Here is an 18748-nt window from a genome sequence, read left to right as displayed (position 1 = left end):
GACAGACAGGCCTATATGTTTGGTATTAAAGCTCCTGAGTAACCAAAAATTAGCACAAACAGAAAAATCAGTCAATTGAAATATCTGAAAATTCACTGATATAATGTGTCAATTCCCCTTGCTTTGTTTTGTTTGTGAGAATAATTAAATGACCAGTGCAAGGAAGTTTCCTTTTGGGAATGTCAAATATCTGGTCAAATACAGTGTAGTCAGGACCCCAAATACAAACAGACTACTAAAAATTAGCTTGAAGCAGAGCAACTTAGAGCGAATAACAGCAGAAATTGTCTGTGGCCTTCTATGCCCCAGAACTAACTATCTTGGTCTGCGATCTTGGTCTGCTAATCAAAACAAACCAGTCCCACGTGTGTTTAAATTAGCTGTGCACCTTCCATGCACCACAACTCCATACCTATGCCTGCTTTTCTCCCTCACCAGGGGACAGCAGCCTATGCATAAACCCGAGAGGGTGCAGGATAGCGTATGGGCTATTTATTTAAAACATACAAGCTAGGTGTATGAATTGGAGCCCCACCTTTCAAGAATCATTAAAGAATGGGCATGGGAAGCTGCTGCCACTATCAGTTACCGTAGTGGGTGCACCATCTCCCTTACATGTTTTAATAGGACTTTTCCTCAATCTCTGATTTCCATTTGGCCTGTAGAAAGTGGTGTGGGGAAGGAAATTTTTGACCCATTGTGTCCCTCTATTCTCCCTGGCTGAGTTCTGGAAGATGGCCCTTTAGAATTTTTCTTTGGCTGGCTAAATCACCAGACTTGAGAAAATCTCTAAGTAATATCTTTTATTATTTGTACATGTATGTATAGGCCAAGTTTGTCCCCTCGACCTGACATAATTGCAGCGTATGCAAAAAGAGTAAGTAGCTATACAGATATATAATACAGAGCCAACTTGTTGTCCGTCCAACCCCTCATTTTGTTTACAAACAGCAAAACAGATCACAAATTTGCTCTGATTTTTAAGAAGCTACAGAAGGCTACACTGTTTATCAAAAGAACAGGAGAACTTGTGGCACCTTAGAGACTAACAAATTTATTCTCTCTGCCAATGTCAATATATTTCTGTTCCTTAGGGTTGTGTGGGCTCCATCTGGTGGTTAATTTAAAACATGTCCGCTTTTATTTAAACAGAGATTGACTGTAGTTTAGTTGAGACTTGAATATTTGAAGATTGCAGAATCAGATTCTGCTGAGGCTCTGATTTCATTTAAAACATCTGCTCTTAGGGTAACTGGGATGACTTTACAGATTGGTAGTAGGATACAGAGCTTTCTACTGTGGCTGGCAAGTTCAAATCTCATTTAGCTCACTAGGGGGCTTAAAATCATCAGCAATGGCAACTGTTCACTGGTTTGCAAAGTGAGCTGGTGGGGACAGCCCAGTACATAAACTACCACTACAGTTGGCACTAATCAACAATCTTTTTGCAATCTCGTCAGAAAGATCAAGCATTAATGTGCATGATGACTAATGCTACCTTCCCACTCCGAAAGGTGGTCCCTGCAAAATCACTTTGTGTACTTTAGAGGGGTGGCGTAAAGAAGTTTACGAGTGCTTGTGCCTGAGCTGTATATGATCTGTGGATACATAGAGATCTTTGATTTTACAAGGTTATCAGTCCAGCTCCTTGTATAAACATTAATATTCATAGAGAAAATTAATAATTTGGTATGATTTTACTCAGTTTGAATGCAATAAATCCTTTTTTCTGAACAAAACAAGGGCATTTCTCTAACTGTAAACTGGTCAAATCAAAGTCATGAGGCATCCATCAGTTCAATGAGACCTACTGGAAAGCATCACCTATCATCCAATACAGAAAGTTATGTAGACATATTGGGTCCAATACAGCTGTGATTTAAACAGAGATGAAACGTACACATCAGGTGTAAGTTGATCAGAAAATGTATGTAAGTAATGGATGTAAGGAGTGTTCCTTACACCATTTGACAGTCAAGAAGGTGCAATTTATACACCAACAGGGCAAAAGGCAAATAACAGGAAATGCAACAAATAGGATTATCTTTACAGTTTAAATTCACGTCTGTTTTCTGGACAGTTTACGCCTGATGTTTAACTTATGCTGACATTTGTCACAAATGCATTTGGCCCAGCGACTTTAAGGAGAGTTGTAAGTGCTTGCACCAGGATTGAATTTGGCCGAGTAGCGCTACCTGTTTGGGTTCAATAGCATTGTTACAACATAGCTCAACAACAAACTGAAGAGACTAAGACAAATATGGAGCATTCTTTCAGAAGGGCGACTGCCCCAACCTACGAGACCAGTTGAAGGGAGGCAGCTCTCTCTTAACCACTAAGTCAAGCCATAAACCACAAGTCCTTACTAAAGTGTTGAGAACTGGATCAAAAAGAAAGAAGGGCAACATATTTAATCAAAATGAAAAGTTCACTTTTGGAACAAACTTGGGACAAACTTGGGACAATGTTTAAGATTAATTGGGAGTGAGGGGAGAGAAAAATCTTTTTAAGTGACATGGTTCCCTAACTTGATGTCCATTGTGAGTACAACTGAAAAAGTAACATCTAAAGCAAAAACAAAGCATAGAGGTGGGAAGGATAATGGGACGGCACCTGAGTGTGGGCTTCTGCCTCTTGATATTTTTCTTGCATTTCTTTTGTGTGGCAGTAGTGAAATAGGGACATCTAAGCTTCTGAGGAATTGAAAGATCCAAGTTTGAAGAGGACATGGGGGAGAAGCAGTGTGCAAAAGACTTCTTTAAACTCAGAACCACATATGCCAGACCTGAACTAGCACCATCTTTGCCTTGCTGACAGACTACACCAGCTGGTAATGGCGCCAACAGCAGAGTCGAATTAGAGTGCTCAGTAAAAGCCCTTTGGGACTTGTCTCCATATTGTATTATAAAACTGACTTACATGTGACTCTACTTACATCTCTGGAAAACAAACTGAAATTTCATCTCTCAGGGCAGATAACCATAGGAGCCATATGCTAGGTGTTGAAGACTACACTGAAATGGGCTGCCAAACCTTGCTAATCACTTGCTGCAGTCCTTTTCTAAAATGAAAATGGCGAAGGTTGCTATCAAAACCTTTAGACTTTTAAAAAAATTTAGAATTTCATCAATACAAATTAACAAGATCTAATTTTAATGTATTCAGGGCAACTACAATAATAAAGAGTTAAAACAACATCCACGTTTGTTCTAGTCTGGAGAATAAGGTAAAAAACCCCAAAACTATGTGGGGTCATGTGGAAGGATACAACCGGCACTGAGGCTCCCGGTCCAGAGATGACAGGTTTCAGAGTAGCAGCTGTGTTAGTCTGTATTTGCAAAAAAGAAAAGGAGGACTTGTGGCACCTTAGAGATTAATAAATTTATTTGAGCATAAGCTTTCGTGAGCTACAGCTCACTTAATCGGATGCATTTAGTGGAAAATACAGTGGGGAGATTTATATACACAGAGAACATGAAACAATGGGCGTTACCATACACACTGTAACAAGAGTGATCAGGTATGGTGAGCTATTACCAGAAGGAGAGTGGGGGAGAAAAAACCTTCTGTAGGATAATCAAGATGGGCCATTTCCAGCAGTTGACAAGAACTTCTGAGGAACGTGGGGGGAGGAGGAGGGAATAAACATGGGGAAATAGTTTTACTTTGTGTAATGACCCATCCACTCCCAGCCTTTATTCAAGCCTAAGTTAATTGTATCCAGTTTGCAAATTAATTCCAATTCAGCAGTCTCTCGTTGGAGTCTGTTTTTGAAGTTTTTTTGTTGAAGAATTGCTACTTTTAGGTCTGTAATCGAGTGACCAAAGAGATTGAAATGTTCTCCGACTGGTTTTTGAATGTTCTAATTCTTGATATCTGATTTGTGTCCATTTATTCTTTTATGTAGAGACTGTCCAGTTTGACCAATGTACATGGCAGAGGGGCATTGCTGGCACATGATGGCATATATCACATTGGTAGATGTGCAGGTGAACGAGCCTCTGATAGTGTGGCTGATGTGATTAGGCCCTATGATGGTGTCCCCTGAATAGATATGTGGACACAGTTGGCAACGGGCTTGGAGACTTTAATTTGCCTGTTGCCTCCCTCCTGCCATCACCAATTTCTGATCTTGATATTGAAGATCTGTGAAGCACAGTACTTATAAGTAGGGGTAAAGAGATAGTGCTGGAATCCTATTACAAGATTGGTGAATTAATGTGACAGACTGATTGGCTGTGGACATGATTGTGAAATAATCTTCAAAGGGAACAGTATGCACTTTGCTGGGCGTGTGAGCCTTGCAAGGTGGGCCTAAAGGAGAGAAGGAGGCATTCATTTTCTGACTCAAGCATCTTAGCATTCCTAAGATTTCCAGCTAAATAAGGAGAACAGAGAACAAGGCATTCAGGGTTTAGCATTCAGGGTTTGGATAGATTAAAAAAAAACATTAAGCTTTCCCCCTACAGATCAAAATGGATCAGATTCAGACATTTCAGTAGACTAAAAATATTGATTTAGCATTATATACTGCTATAGCTTTGCATCTCACTGATTCTACTTATGGCTGTAAAAAGATGTTATGCTTTTCTTAAGCAATAATTGTTATATAGAGAAGCGTTTGTGCATATTTTTACTTATAACTTGCATTTGCTTGCTTCTTCTTCGAGAGATTGCTCATGTGTATTCCACAATAGGTGTGCGTGCTCGCCATGTGCACTGGTGCCGGAAGCTTTTCCCCTAGCAGTACTCACAGGGGGAGCTCCCCCCCGCAACCCCTGGAGCGGCGCCTGTCTGGCACGGTATAAGGGGAGGGGGGCTGCACTCCCTCCACCCTCAGTTCCTTCTTGCTGCCAGTGAAGGTGCGTCAGAACTGCTCAGCTCCAGATTTGCTGCAGCTCGTCCCCAGAACTCTTTGTTTGTTCAGTAGTACTGTAGTCAGTTAGCTAATTCAGTTAGTTTAGTTAGTCATTGAGCCAGGACCGGGGCATGCCCCGCACCTGAGCCTTTAAGTCGTGCGGCTCTTGTAGGCGCTCTATGCCAAGGAGCGACCCACATGTGGATTGTTTGCGCGGCTTGGGAGAAACCCATATCAGCGAAAGGCGCAAGATCTGCAAGTCTTTCAAGCCCTTGTCTAAAAAAGAAAGGGACATTAGGCTCCGGGCCATCCTGATGGAGTTGCGCTGGCCCCGACCCCGGCACACCGATCCAAACCGGTACCTGGCACCGCAGCGTCGGTACACAGAGACCCTCTGGTACCATCATCCAGTCAGCACCGCTCCTCATCCACAGGCTACGCCAAGAGGACCAGAAAGACTCCCTCTTCGCAACAGCACCGAGGGAAGTCTGGGACAGAGGCTAGGCCCATGTCAGGTAGTCCTTGATCCCCATCAGGCCCTAGGCCTCCAACTCACGTTGAGCTGAGTAGCCTGGCCCCTTCGGAGCAGGCCTCTCCAGATGTCTGGATGCCATCTACACCCGAAGCCCTCCAAGCAGCCAAGAATGTCACGTCGATGCCGGTGCCCGGAGCTCCGCCGATGTTGGCCCCACACTCCAGAGTCAAGCCGCCGCTGGGATCACTGCAGTCGCCACTGGCCCGGTACCAGTCTCGGTCGAGGGAACGTTCCTGCTCACCGCCCAGCGACCGTTCAGGGCTCAGTCCAATTGGATCGCCCTCAACGCCGGCCAGACTGCCCGGATGGGTGCCGTCTGACTGGGACTCCTGGCACCACACGTCTTCACAAAGTGAATACTGACGGGACAATGGCGGACGTCGCCAATGGTCCTTGTCTCGCAGGAGATACCACAGTCTGTCGTGGCACAATCATCGACGCCATTCCCACTCGGACTCCCGTTCCAAGTCTCCGCAAAGGCACCGTAGCCCCGGGTGTCCATCACTAGCGTCTCACTGACACAGGTCCACCCATCAAGGCCGTTCGCGGAGCAGCTACTACCATCTGTGCTGCTCCTCTGTGTCGAGATCGCGGTCCCATGGCAGACATAGATCCCAGCACCGCCGATAGTCCCGGTCCAGAGGCAGCAGCGGATCATGTGCCAGCCCAGCCTCCCCTCACAGCCGCCTGTCTACAGGCTAAGCTAACCAGCCCAAACAGCCGGCCCTCCTGGTGCCTCAGCAAGCGCAATGGCACCAAATGTTGTGGCTGGCCCAGTGGCACCAGTGGGCACCATGGCCTCCAGCGCAGCCCCCAGTGGGGCTTGCTCGGTGGCCTGGGCCTCGGAAGCACTGTTGGCGTCCGTCCTTAGACCGCCAAAAAAAAGGTCGGTGGGACCTGTGTCCTTGGTACCATGCCCAGAGTCCGACCAAGTGGTGGATCCTCCGGTGCTGGACGACACCAAAAGCACCGCACCAGCATCGCCCCTTCTGGAGGAGCTGATTGCAGCCCCGCCCAGCTCCATCCTGCAGGAGGACTACCAGGCTGACCAAGACCTCCTAAAAAGGGGGGCAGTGAGCCTCCATCTCCAGGCTGAGGAGATGGAAGAGCCCTCAGATTCTCTGTTCAATGTGCTGTCCCCTTCAGCACTGGGCAGGGTGGCCTTGCTGCTCCATGAAGGGGTGGCAAGAATTTCAAATGCCCTGTGGCAAACACCAGCCTCGCTGGCTCCCATCTCTAAAAAGGTGGAGCACAAGTACTTTGTACCCACAAAGGGACCCGAGTAGCTGTATACCCCCCCCGGCGCCCAAATCCTTGGTGGTCGAGTCGGTCAACCACAGGGAGCAGCAGGGGCAACTGTCCCCGACCCCCAAAAACAAAGACTCCTGGAGGCTGGATACTTTCGGGAGAAAAGTTTATTCGTCGTCAAGCTTTCAGCTACGAGTACCAAACCATCAGGCTCTCCTGGGTCGCTACGAGTTTAACCTCGGAATCCCTCCCCAAGTTTGAGGACTCCCTCCGGGAGCACAATAAGAAGGAGTTTAAGGCACTCGTGGAGGAAGGGATGGTGGCTGCAAGGGCATTGCTGCAGGCCGCTTTGGATGCAGCAGACACGGCTGCACGGTCCATGGCCTCAGTGGTGTCCATGAGACAGGCATCATGGCTTCTGCTCTCTGGGCTCTCCAGCGAAGCGCAGTCGTCAGTACAGGATCTCTCTTGTACCAAGGGTACCAAGGGTACACTTGGCAGCCATATCGGCCTTTCATCCCCGGTGCAAGGGCACATGGTATTTTCCCTTGCTATGATCGGCCGGTTCCTTAAGGGTTTGGACTGTCTATACCCATATTCCAAGCCCCTGCTTCCACAGTGGGACCTAAACCTGGTGCTGGCTCATCTCACGAGGGCCCCATTTGAACCACTGACCATGTGTTCTTGGTCTCACCTCTCGTGGAAGGTGGCCTTCCTGGTAGCTATCACATTGGCCAGGTGGGTCTCAGAGCTCAGGGCCCTAACCTCCGAACCGCGGTATACAGTTTTTCAAAAGGACAAGGTCCAGCTCCGCCCACACCCTGTGTTCCTCCCCAAGGTGGTCTCCACCTACCACATGGGTCAGGACATTTTTTTGCCAGTCCTCTGCCCCAAGACTCACGCCACTAATGAGGAACACCATCTGCACACGCTCTACGTGAGACAAGCTCTGGCTTTCTACCTCGAGTGAACCAAGCCGTTCAGAAAGTCTTCGCAACTTTCATCACCTCAGCTGAGCGAGCGAAGGGTCAGCTGATTTCCACTCAGCGGCTTTCTAAGTGGATCACTTTGTGCATCCGTTCCTGTTATGAGCTGGTGGGGATTCCCCTGCCGCCCATTGTGAGGGCAGACTCGATTCGGGCGCATGCCTCGTCAGCTGCCTTCGTGGCCCACGTCCCCATCCAGGACATTTGTAGGGCCACCACGTGGTCTTTGGTTCACACGTTCACCTCGCACTATGCGATCGTCTCCTAGGCCTGGGATGATGCCAGGTTCAGCAAGGTGGTACTCCGTCCTGAGAACTTGTGAACTCCTACCCACCTCCAACAGATATAGCTTGGAATCACCTATTGTGGAATACACATGAGCAATCACTTGAAGACAGTTACCTTTTCCGTAACTGGTGTTCTTCGAGATGTGTTGCTCATGTCTCTTCCACATACCACCCTCCTTCCCCTCTGTTGGAGTGGTCTGGCAAGAAGGAACTGAGGGTGGGGGGAGCACAGCCCACCCTTATACCGCGCCAGGCAGGCGCCGCTCCACGGTTTTCAGGGGGGGTGCTCCCCCCTGCAGGTACTGCTAGGGGAAAAACTTCTGGTACCGGTGCATGTGCATTCCACCTATTATGGAATAGACATGAGCAACACATCTTGAAGAACACCAATTATGGAAAAGGTAACTGTCTTTTCTTTGACATGCTTAGCATATTGTCTATAGTGCTGCTTGTGTAGGCCATGTGCCTAGGCTTGCCTTTCTCTTTATAGTTCTATAAAGTTGCTACAGTGTACAAATGCTAGAAAAAATATTAAAGTATCTGTGGGTTGGGATGCTTTATTTGATTATATACTCCTAAATATTTTAACAGGTAGAAGTGTAAAGGGAGATCAAGAATACGTTACCACACCTTTAAAGGATCCAGTACTGCTGGGGATGTTCATGAGTCTGGCCCTGTGGCTATTTTAAAACAACAGTAAAAAAGACGATTCAAGTGTGAACATGAAAAGAGGAGAGAGACAGAACCCACTGGAGAGTCCTTCAGGGAGAAGACACAACATAGCTAAGACATTGACAGGAAATGGAGCTAATCTTCCAGAGAGAATGGGAAACCTGTGGGACTGTCAGGATTTGCAACACCTACAAGGCAAGAAGAGGGAAATGTACACAGCTTTAACGGATAACATTGCACCGCTCTGGGCCTACCCAAATTACTTATGCAAAGGGGGTCTGGAGCAGGCTGTGACTGCTGTAACATAGCAATTATTTGTAGTCTCTGTAAAACAGCATTGGGGGCATCCTAGGTTTTAAAGGTATTACTTTAAATTCCTAATTCATGTTTTGATACAGTATCTTTAATAAAATTTTATTATTCAAAGGTCTGCTTATTAATCTCATTTAGTATCTTCTCTTCTCTTGCCTGGGTAAAAGCCAGCACAGCAACAGAATATAGCTCCAGCTAATATCTGCTTCCTCTGCATTCCCAATTTTTTTCCATTTGCCTGATAAGATGGACAGTTTGGGAAACTGAGGCAATACACAGTGAAAACAAAGTAAAGAGAAAAATAATGTAGAGAAATCTTTAGCACTGATACAGTTCCATTCGCTCCAAAGTGCTCTATACTAAACATTAGCTAATTGAATCAAAATGAATAATAAAGATGTACTGAGTCATGAATACAAAGTAGATAGTTAAGCTGTATTTGCACTAGATCTTTCTTTTTTCCCTGTTAAGTTTTCCTGCCATTCCAGGTCTACAGTGGCAGGAATAGTGGGAATACAAGTGTAGATGGCTGTCAGTGTTTTAATACTGCTCAAGTAAGATCTATGCAACACTGAGGTTAAAACATAGAATATCAAGGTTGGAAAGGACCTCAGGAGGTCATCTAGTCCACCAATCCCCAATTTTTGCCCCAGATCCCTAAATGGCCCCCTCAAAGATGGAACTCACAACCCTGGGTTTAGTAAGCCAATGTTCAAACCACTGAGCTATCTCTCCCCCCAGCATGATTACTAGCATCCTATCTACACTAAAGCTCGCACCTTTGCTACTGTCAGTGGAATGTGCACTGGTGGGAACAATGGGAAATTTAAAGACAAGTCTAATGTAGTCAAGGATGGAAAGCCCGAGTACACAGCACACAAGTATATGTAATTAATACAACCAGTAATCTTAACCTGAGCTCTTATCTATGCCTTAGTAGATTATGGGAAATACATGCAATATTTAATATCCTAAATATGAAACTGTCATTCCCTGAAATCACAAGAGTGACCTGAAGAAGAGCTCTGTGTAAGTTTGAAAGCTTGTCTCCCTCACTAACAGAAGTTGGTCCACGAAAAGATATTGTGTCTCGAATATTCTGCAACTGACACAGCTACAAGACTGCATACAATAATTCATTTAGCCTGTTTTGCCAACTCTTGTGATTTTATTTCAAGTCCCATGAATTTGATGTTTTTCTTAAAGCAGCAGCTTGCAGACTTATATGAGAATCTCGGCTTTCATTAAAAAACAAAAAAAAGTTTCTAGTCCTCATGGTTCCAGAGAACATCTTAAAATGCAACCCAAATGTGTCCTAATGCTTCAAAAAGCATGAAGGCAAATAATACAAACCCAGTATGTATTATTTTAAACAAATCTCATGATTTTTAAACTAGTCTCATAATTTTGCAGGGCCTGATTCATGACAATTTTGAGCTGGCAATACTAATCAGATGAGGTGTATTTTGCTGTTCTGTGTAGTTGCATGTTGCCTGTCACTCCTATGTATAGTTTGCAGGAGGTGTGTTATACTGACTGAACTATAGGGTTTTTATTTTATTTGGTTGGTTTTTTTCTTCACATAGTGAGTATACTCTCTTTTAGATAGGAACATGCATTTTGCATGCCTTTCCACATGCAGAATGATGTTGGTAGGTAAAAAAATGGGCATGCATAAAGATGAAAGGTACTTACAAAAAAAACTATATTAACAATCAAGCAACACGTTATTTTCAACACAACAGCAAGACGTCAGAGGAATCATCTGACATTTCCAACCCTGGTAATTTCCTTTAGAAAAGGAAGAATCATATACATATTTACAAATTCAGTCATAAAATTCTAGTGATAAATGGGTATTCAAAAAGTGTGTTATTTCCTTTTATTTACCCTATTGTTTTGGCATCCCAGCACTGTGCTATATTAACATAAAGTACAGCAATATAATGTTACTGCCCCATCTGTAAACTGCTTTATACCATTTTTTTGTATATTTTTGCCAGAAAAATAATTTATAGCTCATAGCATTTAAGCTCAGAATGAACCACTGAATCACCTAGTCTGACCTCTTGTATATCACAGGCCGTTATATTTTACTCAGTTACCCTTGTATTAAGCTCAGTAACTTGTGTTTGACTCAGGCATAATTTATATTCAGTTCCTACTTTTAAATTACTCTATTGTATAAATTCTGTGGAAAAATCCTCCTTACTCTATCAAGCTAAAGATATGGGTTCAATTTCTAGTTCTACACCACATATTTAGCTCTTGCCTTACTGAAGAAATGTAAGCATTATCTTCAACCCATCTGGCTGCATGGTGCAGTGAAGAAAGATCTGATGGATAATACTTCATGCTGCCATAGAGGAGATGGGGTCATTATTGATCTCAACTGCAGTAAAAGCAACCAGAAGTGGGACTGCAGGCTTCTAAGAGATGCCCACCTGCTGATTTGGCACAAACTGCAATGAAAGTCTTAAGAGAACAGCTGACAGGAAGTTAGTATAGAGCAATCCTGTGACTTCTCTGCTGGGACAAAGGATTACAACTCATAGTGACTCTCTCCTCCAACATGCTATAGCTAGACTACTATAAGGACAGCCAGGTAAAACACATGTGGTGATGGTGGTGGTAAGGTGCCTCATAAAACTAAGATGTTTATAAAAAAATAAAATATAAATAAAATAAAAACCAATCTGGGCCTACAAGAGCGCTAGGTAAGAGGGAGACCAGTAGTTGTGTGCTCAAGTGGTAAGAGGTATCTCTATAACATAAAAATTAAATATTTAGTAGCCTGGGTCTACATATAGTTTGATTTCTGGAAAATATGTCCATGATTTACCAGACTATTTTTACCCTTATTCCAAGACTTGTGACATTATTAAGGTTATACTCTGACCATATAACCCTTCATGATGTTTTCCCAAAATTTTCCGTGATAAACCTCCAGTGCAAGGATTCCAACCCCTGCAAATATCTCAGAACCATCTGTGTCAGCATGTTCCTTGTATTCACACAACTACACTAGGGCCACATTAACCATTGCGGAATGAAACCATACCAAGCTGACATAGGGGTCCTATAACTTTGGTAGACAACAGAAGCACCTCATTTTGCTATCAACTTAACACCAGGTTTAAAAAGTGTCCTGTTTAAAAGTCTCCAAACTAAGTATTCACTCTTTTGCTGCTGCTGAACTCTCATTGCATTGCTCCCTGCCGGCGTCTTTCCTCTCCATGTGATACAATAAACACTAAATGCTGTAGCTGTGTGCAGTGGCAACATGAGATATCACAGTGACAAATTAGTTAGTTGGTCTGTCTACAAGAGGAAAAGGACACACTTCCCATCATAATAAAATGTGTTTGGGGGAAATTGTAAAAGCTCTCTGGGGGAGAGAAAACAAAATGGAGGCTGTGATGGGGTGCCATGGTCCAGGAAGAAGAAGGGAGAGAGAGATTAAGGCTCATGTAGGAGAAAAGGCAACTGAACATGGGGAACAGCAAATGGATCACGCAGTATTGAGGGAGGTGCTAACAGAATAAAGAAAAACACTAGGCTATTTAGAATGTACAATTAGCGTATGGAATTCATTGCCATGAAGTATCATTGCGGCCAAGAATATAGCAAGATTCAAAAAAGGATTAAATATTTATATATACATCCGCCTGCTTCACAATTTAAGACAACCTCTGAGTATTGGAGGTTAGGAGGAACCTTTCCCTTAAGCAAGTTATCCCATAACAGCATATTGCAGGATTTCTTGCACTTTCCTCTGAAGCAGCTGGTGCTGGTCCCTGTGAGACAGGATACCAAACTAGGTAGATCACCAGTCTGAGCCATTATGGCAATTTCATGTTCTACAAAAAACACTGATGACTTTTCATAATTTTGTCATGATTTCCATTGTTTGTGGTATCATTACTATGACATCTTCAGGACTTTCCCCTAATAACATTTTTCTGTTATAAACTGTTGTGTGCTATGGTTGTGTATTGTTTAAGAGCTACTCTATTCCATCCCAAAGATGGCTGCACTTGAGCAATATATGCAGTGACATGGCTAGGTCCAATTTTCAGAGGTGCTGAGCCTGCAGAAATCCAACTGAAATCAATGGGACCCTCTATATCAAAGGGCTTTAGAATCCTTTGAGAAAAAAGGTGTTTCTATTTACTGTGATAAACCTAAGCCCTTCTATGAGGTAGAAAATAGGACATAGATGGAACAGGTATTCAAATCATCCTGTCAGGTAACAAAACCTTGAAGAAATGAATTACTCTTACTGGGTGAATACTTTTGAAAGGTAAGTAAAAATTATGAATATTTTCATTCTCATAAATTATCTTGGTAAAGGCTGATGTCTATATATTGTGGCTGGGCTGATAAATTTCAATGACAGTTTTGCAAGCGAAAGTTAAACACAGTGGGCCAAATTAAATAGTGACTAGTATGTATCCGACATCTCCTTCACACATCAATAAAGTCTACAAACAGCAGAATTATATGCCAAGATACATCATTAAAATGAATATTTAAAAGCGAGCAGTCATTAATATGAGAAAAACATCAATGCAAAGTATTATCCTAGAAATTAGACAATCAACAATTTGCCTTTACTACTATATTTTGAATATACTGAAGATTTTGGTAATTGTCAAGAGATAGGAAGAGTAACATGGGGGAACAAGAGTAGATTTTCAACAAAACTGTTATCTAGCTCTGAGTTAATAGTTTCACAGCTTACGCTTCAACTAAATGTAGGTGTGACAGCATTTATGGTAGCACAACAGACAAAAATTTGGAGAGGTTTTAAGAATAGTCATCATGCAAAAATACACAGCAACTGGAGTCCTAAAATCCATACTACTTCTCTACATGGGGAGAGCTAAATGCCACATCCTTCTTTCCCATAAAACATGCCAGTCTGGGCTACCATTTTCACAGCTATAACACTAGTGAAAATACACTTCCGTGGTTTCAGAAAGCCGTATGGAATGAACAAGTGAAGGAAATGTTTGTGGGTGTTGTGTGAGAGAAAACTGTATACAAGGGTGTGTGAGGCAACTGTATTCATGAGGCAGCTGTGTGAGTGAAAGAGGATACATGTGAGCGCTGTCAGCCTGCAAATTTAAGCAGAAACAAGGCTAAGACCTGTTCCAGGTCTCACTAAATATGTAAAGTCACTCACACTCTAGGAATGAAGAATATGTGCAAGTCTGTGAGAGACATTTAAACTTTTCCTCACATAATCCCAGCAAACTGGAGACAGCCCCTGAGTGAAGCAGACACCAACCTAGGCACCTTTCCTTTGCAGTTTCTCACTATAAGGGATTTCTACATTGCAACCAAATAAGGGTAAATTCCCCACCAGCTCTTGGATTGTCGGAAGATGACATCTGGCATCTAACCGAACTTTCAGGAATTACAAACACTGGAACGCAAGCTGCAAATCCTACACACCCTGCTCTCTCCTCCTGGCTGTTTTCCCTCTTCCCTCCTACCCCCGGCAGTCCCCACCCCCCTTGCCCAATGTGTCAGTTTCCTGACCACTTGCTTCCTACTGCCCCACTCTGCCTGCTCCCACAGTACCCCCGCCTGTTTCCCACCCCCCACTCCTCTGGCTGCTTCCCCCAATTCACCCACCCCACCATCCCTCCACCAACTCCCCCAGCCCCCACATGCCCCCCATTCCTCTGGCTGCTCCCCCAATCTCCCCTCCCCACCTGCTTTCCCACCCCCACCATCCCTCCGCCAACTCCCCCAGCCCCCCACTCCTCTGGCTGCTCCCCCAGGCTCCCCTCCCCACCTGCTTTCCCACCCCCGCCATCCCTCCACCCCCCCACTCCTCTGGCTGCTCCCCCAATCCCCGCCTGCTTCCCTGCTCCCACCATCCCTCCGCCCGCGTCCAAGCCCCCGCTCCTCCGGCTCCTCTCCGCTGTCCGCTCTCCCCGTCCCGCTGCGCCGGTCCCCGCCACCCCAGCCTGTTCCCTCTCCCCCCTTCCTTTAGGCTCTGCCTCACACCCCGCGGCCTCCTCTCCGTTCCCCGCTGGGCCGACTGGGACCCCGCCTTGCTCCCGCGCCCCTTCTCCTGCACTGCGTCACTCTGCCCACTGGGCCCGCAGCACGCGCCGCCTGGCGCCCCCGCTCAGCCCGCCGACCCTGCGGAGCCGGCCTGCGCCGGCGGGGCCCAGCTCGCCACCTACGTGCGGGGGGTGGGGACGGCTCGCGCCCGCAGCTGTTTGACATTCAGAGATCAAGCCGGGGAGGCGGTTAGGGAAACACAGTTACTTGCGTAACCACCACCCAGAAAGTCTCTCGAGCGGCTACTGGTTCCATCGTCCAACGCATTGCTCGAATCCTATTGGGTAACGGTGACATCAATCCCCAACCTCCAGACAAGCGTCCGCTGGAAGTTTCTGGTAGAGTCAGGGAGCGGGGCGGGGGCAAAGGGGAACCAAGCGAAGTGATTGGCCAAGCCGGCGTGCAGGCTACAAATATGTATTGGACGAAAAAGACAAAGAAGAGGCACAGTAAAACTATTGGTCTAGAGAATAAGACTTTGCGAAGGGATTGGTCAGAACGGCAACACCGTGATGATTGGTCAGCAGGTGCCGGGCGGATCTTCTGCCGGGTTTCACAGTGGTGATTGGTCAAGGATCGGAGGCGAGCAAGCTGATTGGGAGGTGGGGTTCTGGCAGGTTCCAGAAGAAGACGAGCGGCCACTATAAAAGACGGTGAGCAAGGGAGTAACGGTAGATCGCGCCGTAGTTACTGAGAAGAGCGCCCTTTGGAGCGGCAGCCGAGCGAGCCACCACCATGTCTGGTAAAGTGCCTGCCATTGGCATCGATCTGGGCACCACGTACTCCTGCGTGGGTGTCTTTCAACACGGCAAGGTAGAGATCATTGCCAACGACCAGGGCAACCGCACCACGCCTAGCTACGTGGCCTTCACCGACACCGAGCGCCTCATCGGGGATGCCGCCAAGAACCAGGTTGCCATGAACCCCACCAACACCATCTTCGACGCCAAGCGCCTCATCGGCCGAAAGTACGAAGACACCACGGTGCAGTCCGACATGAAACACTGGCCTTTCCGCGTGGTGAGCGAGGGCGGCAAGCCCAAGGTGCAGGTGGAGTACAAGGGCGAGAACAAGACCTTCTTCCCCGAGGAGATCAGCTCCATGGTGCTCACCAAGATGAAGGAGATCGCGGAGGCCTACCTGGGCCGCAAGGTGCAGAACGCCGTCATCACCGTGCCCGCCTACTTCAACGACTCCCAGCGCCAGGCCACCAAAGACGCTGGCACCATCACCGGCCTCAACGTGCTGCGTATCATCAACGAGCCCACGGCGGCCGCCATAGCCTATGGGCTGGACAAGAAAGGCACTGGGGCCGGCGAGAAGAACGTGCTTATCTTCGACTTGGGCGGCGGCACCTTCGATGTCTCCATCCTCACCATCGAGGACGGCATCTTCGAGGTGAAGTCCACGGCCGGGGACACCCACCTCGGCGGCGAGGACTTTGACAACCGCATGGTGAACCACTTCGTGGAGGAGTTCAAGCGCAAGCACAAGCGGGACATCGGCAGCAACAAGCGGGCTGTGCGGCGGCTGCGCACTGCCTGCGAGCGGGCCAAGCGCACGCTGAGCTCCTCCACCCAGGCTAGCATCGAGATCGACTCGCTGTTCGAGGGCATCGACTTCTACACTTCCATCACCCGCGCCCGCTTCGAGGAGCTCAACGCCGACCTCTTCCGCGGCACTTTGGAGCCCGTGGAGAAGGCCCTGCGCGATGCCAAGCTAGACAAGGGCCAGATCCAGGAGATCGTGCTGGTGGGCGGCTCCACCCGCATCCCCAAGATCCAAAAGCTCCTGCAGGACTTTTTCAACGGCAAGGAGCTCAACAAGAGCATCAACCCCGACGAGGCTGTAGCTTATGGCGCCGCAGTGCAGGCTGCCATCCTCATGGGGGACAAGTCTGAGAACGTGCAGGACTTGCTGCTGCTCGATGTCACGCCTCTGTCCTTGGGCATCGAGACAGCCGGCGGGGTGATGACTGCCCTCATCAAGCGCAACACCACCATCCCCACCAAGCAGACCCAGATCTTCACCACCTACTCCGACAACCAGAACAGCGTCCTGGTGCAGGTGTACGAGGGCGAGAGGGCCATGACGAAGGACAACAATCTGCTGGGCAAGTTCGACTTGACCGGCATCCCCCCAGCTCCCCGCGGCGTCCCCCAGATCGAGGTCACCTTCGATATAGACGCCAACGGTATCCTGAATGTCACTGCCTCCGACAAGAGCACGGGTAAAGAGAATAAAATCACCATCACCAACGACAAGGGCCGCCTCAGCAAGGATGACATTGACCGAATGGTGCAGGACGCAGAGAAGTACAAGGCGGAGGACGAAGCTAATCGCGACAGGGTGGCCGCCAAGAACTCCCTCGAGTCCTACACCTACAACATGAAGCAGACCGTGGAGGACGAGAAGCTGAAGGGAAAGATCAGCGACCAAGACAAGCAGAAGGTGCTCGACAAATGCCAGGAGGTGGTCACCTGGCTTGACCGCAACCAGATGGCCGAGAAAGAAGAGTACGAGCACAAACAGAAGGAGCTGGAGAAGCTCTGCAACCCCATCGTCACCAAACTGTACCAGGGAGGAGCCGCCCCACCCGGTGGCGCCGGGGGACCCACCATTGAAGAAGTGGACTAGCCTAGACTGGACTGAACGCTACACTGTTCAGGGACAGTTATTTTTTTCCCATTTTTCCGTTTTACTTTCGTTCCTAACCTTAAAAAGTCAGTGTCAATGACAGTTTATTCTGTTTGGATGTGCATAGGAAGCTGAGACAGATCTGCTTCTATGTGCTTACAAAGAAGGCAGTCCAGCTTGATAAGGTTAGTAGCAGATAAGTTTTTGTTAACTCAGATACAAATGCTAGTATTCTTCAGGGTGTTGTCTTTATATGTTCAGTGTCTTCTCTGAAGTGCCCACTTGATCGTTATTGTTGACAAACATTTCAAGTTATGCATGGAGAATGTTTACCAAACGCTTTAAAAATACTTGCCGGTCCGGCATCTGGAAATTTTGGTAATAAAATAAATATTTAAAGCATACATTTTTCTCCTTTTTTTTGTATTTTATTTTGGTAGTTACGATTAAAATGTTAAAGGCTCGTGCTTCTCATAAGAGGGTGGTAAGAAGGTGTTGAGACTTAAAGAAGAATTAATTTACTATGGGTTTGTCATAGAAACCACTTACTAGTAGTAGTGCATTACAGGCAACGTCCTAACTGTAAAGCGCATGTGGGTGGCTGTCCTAGGGCAGCAAGTCTGTTAATCACTCGGAGGCTGTCAGCTTTCCCAGCTTCTCATAAACCTCTCCCAAGAGGGGATTGGAGAGCAGCGTATGCTGCAAAAACTTTGTCTTACTGTCCTAATTAACTGTAGCTGTTCAACTCTCAGCTGGGCTGGTGAAAATGGTGGGTGTGTTATAACACTTGATGATGGGTGTAAAGGGCTTACCAAACTCGTTTAGCTTCGGGACTCTGGCCAGCCCAGGGGCGGCCAACTAGCTTGGGTAAGAGGATTAGAGAAACCTTGGCTGCCTTACCCGCTACAGAAAGCTAGATTCTGCGTCTAAAAAGCAATAAACTCGTGACCGGCAGCGTAAATGCACTCTAAAACCAGCCCGCTGATACTTCAATATGGTAGCTAACCTCTCCGGGGGCGGAGGAACGGTGTGGTGGGTTGTAACTAACTCGCAGAATCAGCTTGCAGGCTATCCAGCGAGAATAGGGATTTAAACTGGCTGACTTCCCAGAGCCCACAACTGCAAGAGAAAC

At 46.7% G+C, this 18748-nt stretch overlaps 2 protein-coding genes across 3 annotated transcripts in view; both read left to right on the top strand.

Moving 5' to 3' along the window:
- ZBTB1 (zinc finger and BTB domain containing 1) overlaps nucleotides 1-9012 on the top strand; it is a 28699-nt gene extending 19687 nt beyond the window's left edge. The window contains exons 3-4 of one of the 2 annotated variants that reach the window (XR_012159589.2): nucleotides 2669-2830; nucleotides 8506-9012. Coding sequence is in view for 1 of the 2 variants with exons in the window: in XM_073349874.2 (XP_073205975.2) it covers nucleotides 8506-8509 (4 nt within the window). In the remaining variant the exon portion in view is untranslated. The remainder of the gene's footprint in view (nucleotides 1-2668; nucleotides 2831-8505) is intronic. The other variant, XM_073349874.2, reaches the window with a different exon arrangement.
- A 6574-nt stretch (nucleotides 9013-15586) lies between these two features.
- On the top strand, nucleotides 15587-18020 carry HSPA2 (heat shock protein family A (Hsp70) member 2). Its single transcript, XM_073349875.2, has one exon. The coding sequence runs from the start codon at nucleotides 15715-15717 to the stop codon at nucleotides 17614-17616; it is 1902 nt and encodes a 633-aa protein (XP_073205976.1). The 5' UTR covers nucleotides 15587-15714; the 3' UTR covers nucleotides 17617-18020.
- The last annotated feature ends 728 nt before the right edge of the window (nucleotides 18021-18748 follow it).

This window comes from Lepidochelys kempii, chromosome 6, assembly GCF_965140285.1.
Source record: "Lepidochelys kempii isolate rLepKem1 chromosome 6, rLepKem1.hap1, whole genome shotgun sequence".
In the NCBI taxonomy this organism is placed as follows: domain Eukaryota; kingdom Metazoa; phylum Chordata; order Testudines; family Cheloniidae; genus Lepidochelys; species Lepidochelys kempii.
This window is presented reverse-complemented; position numbering and strand designations above follow the sequence as displayed.

What these genes read in the sequence shown, in the direction of transcription:
- HSPA2 (XM_073349875.2), top strand. Translation starts at nt 15,715, where the DNA reads ATGTCTGGTAAAGTGCCTGCCATTGGCATCGATCTGGGCACCACGTAC.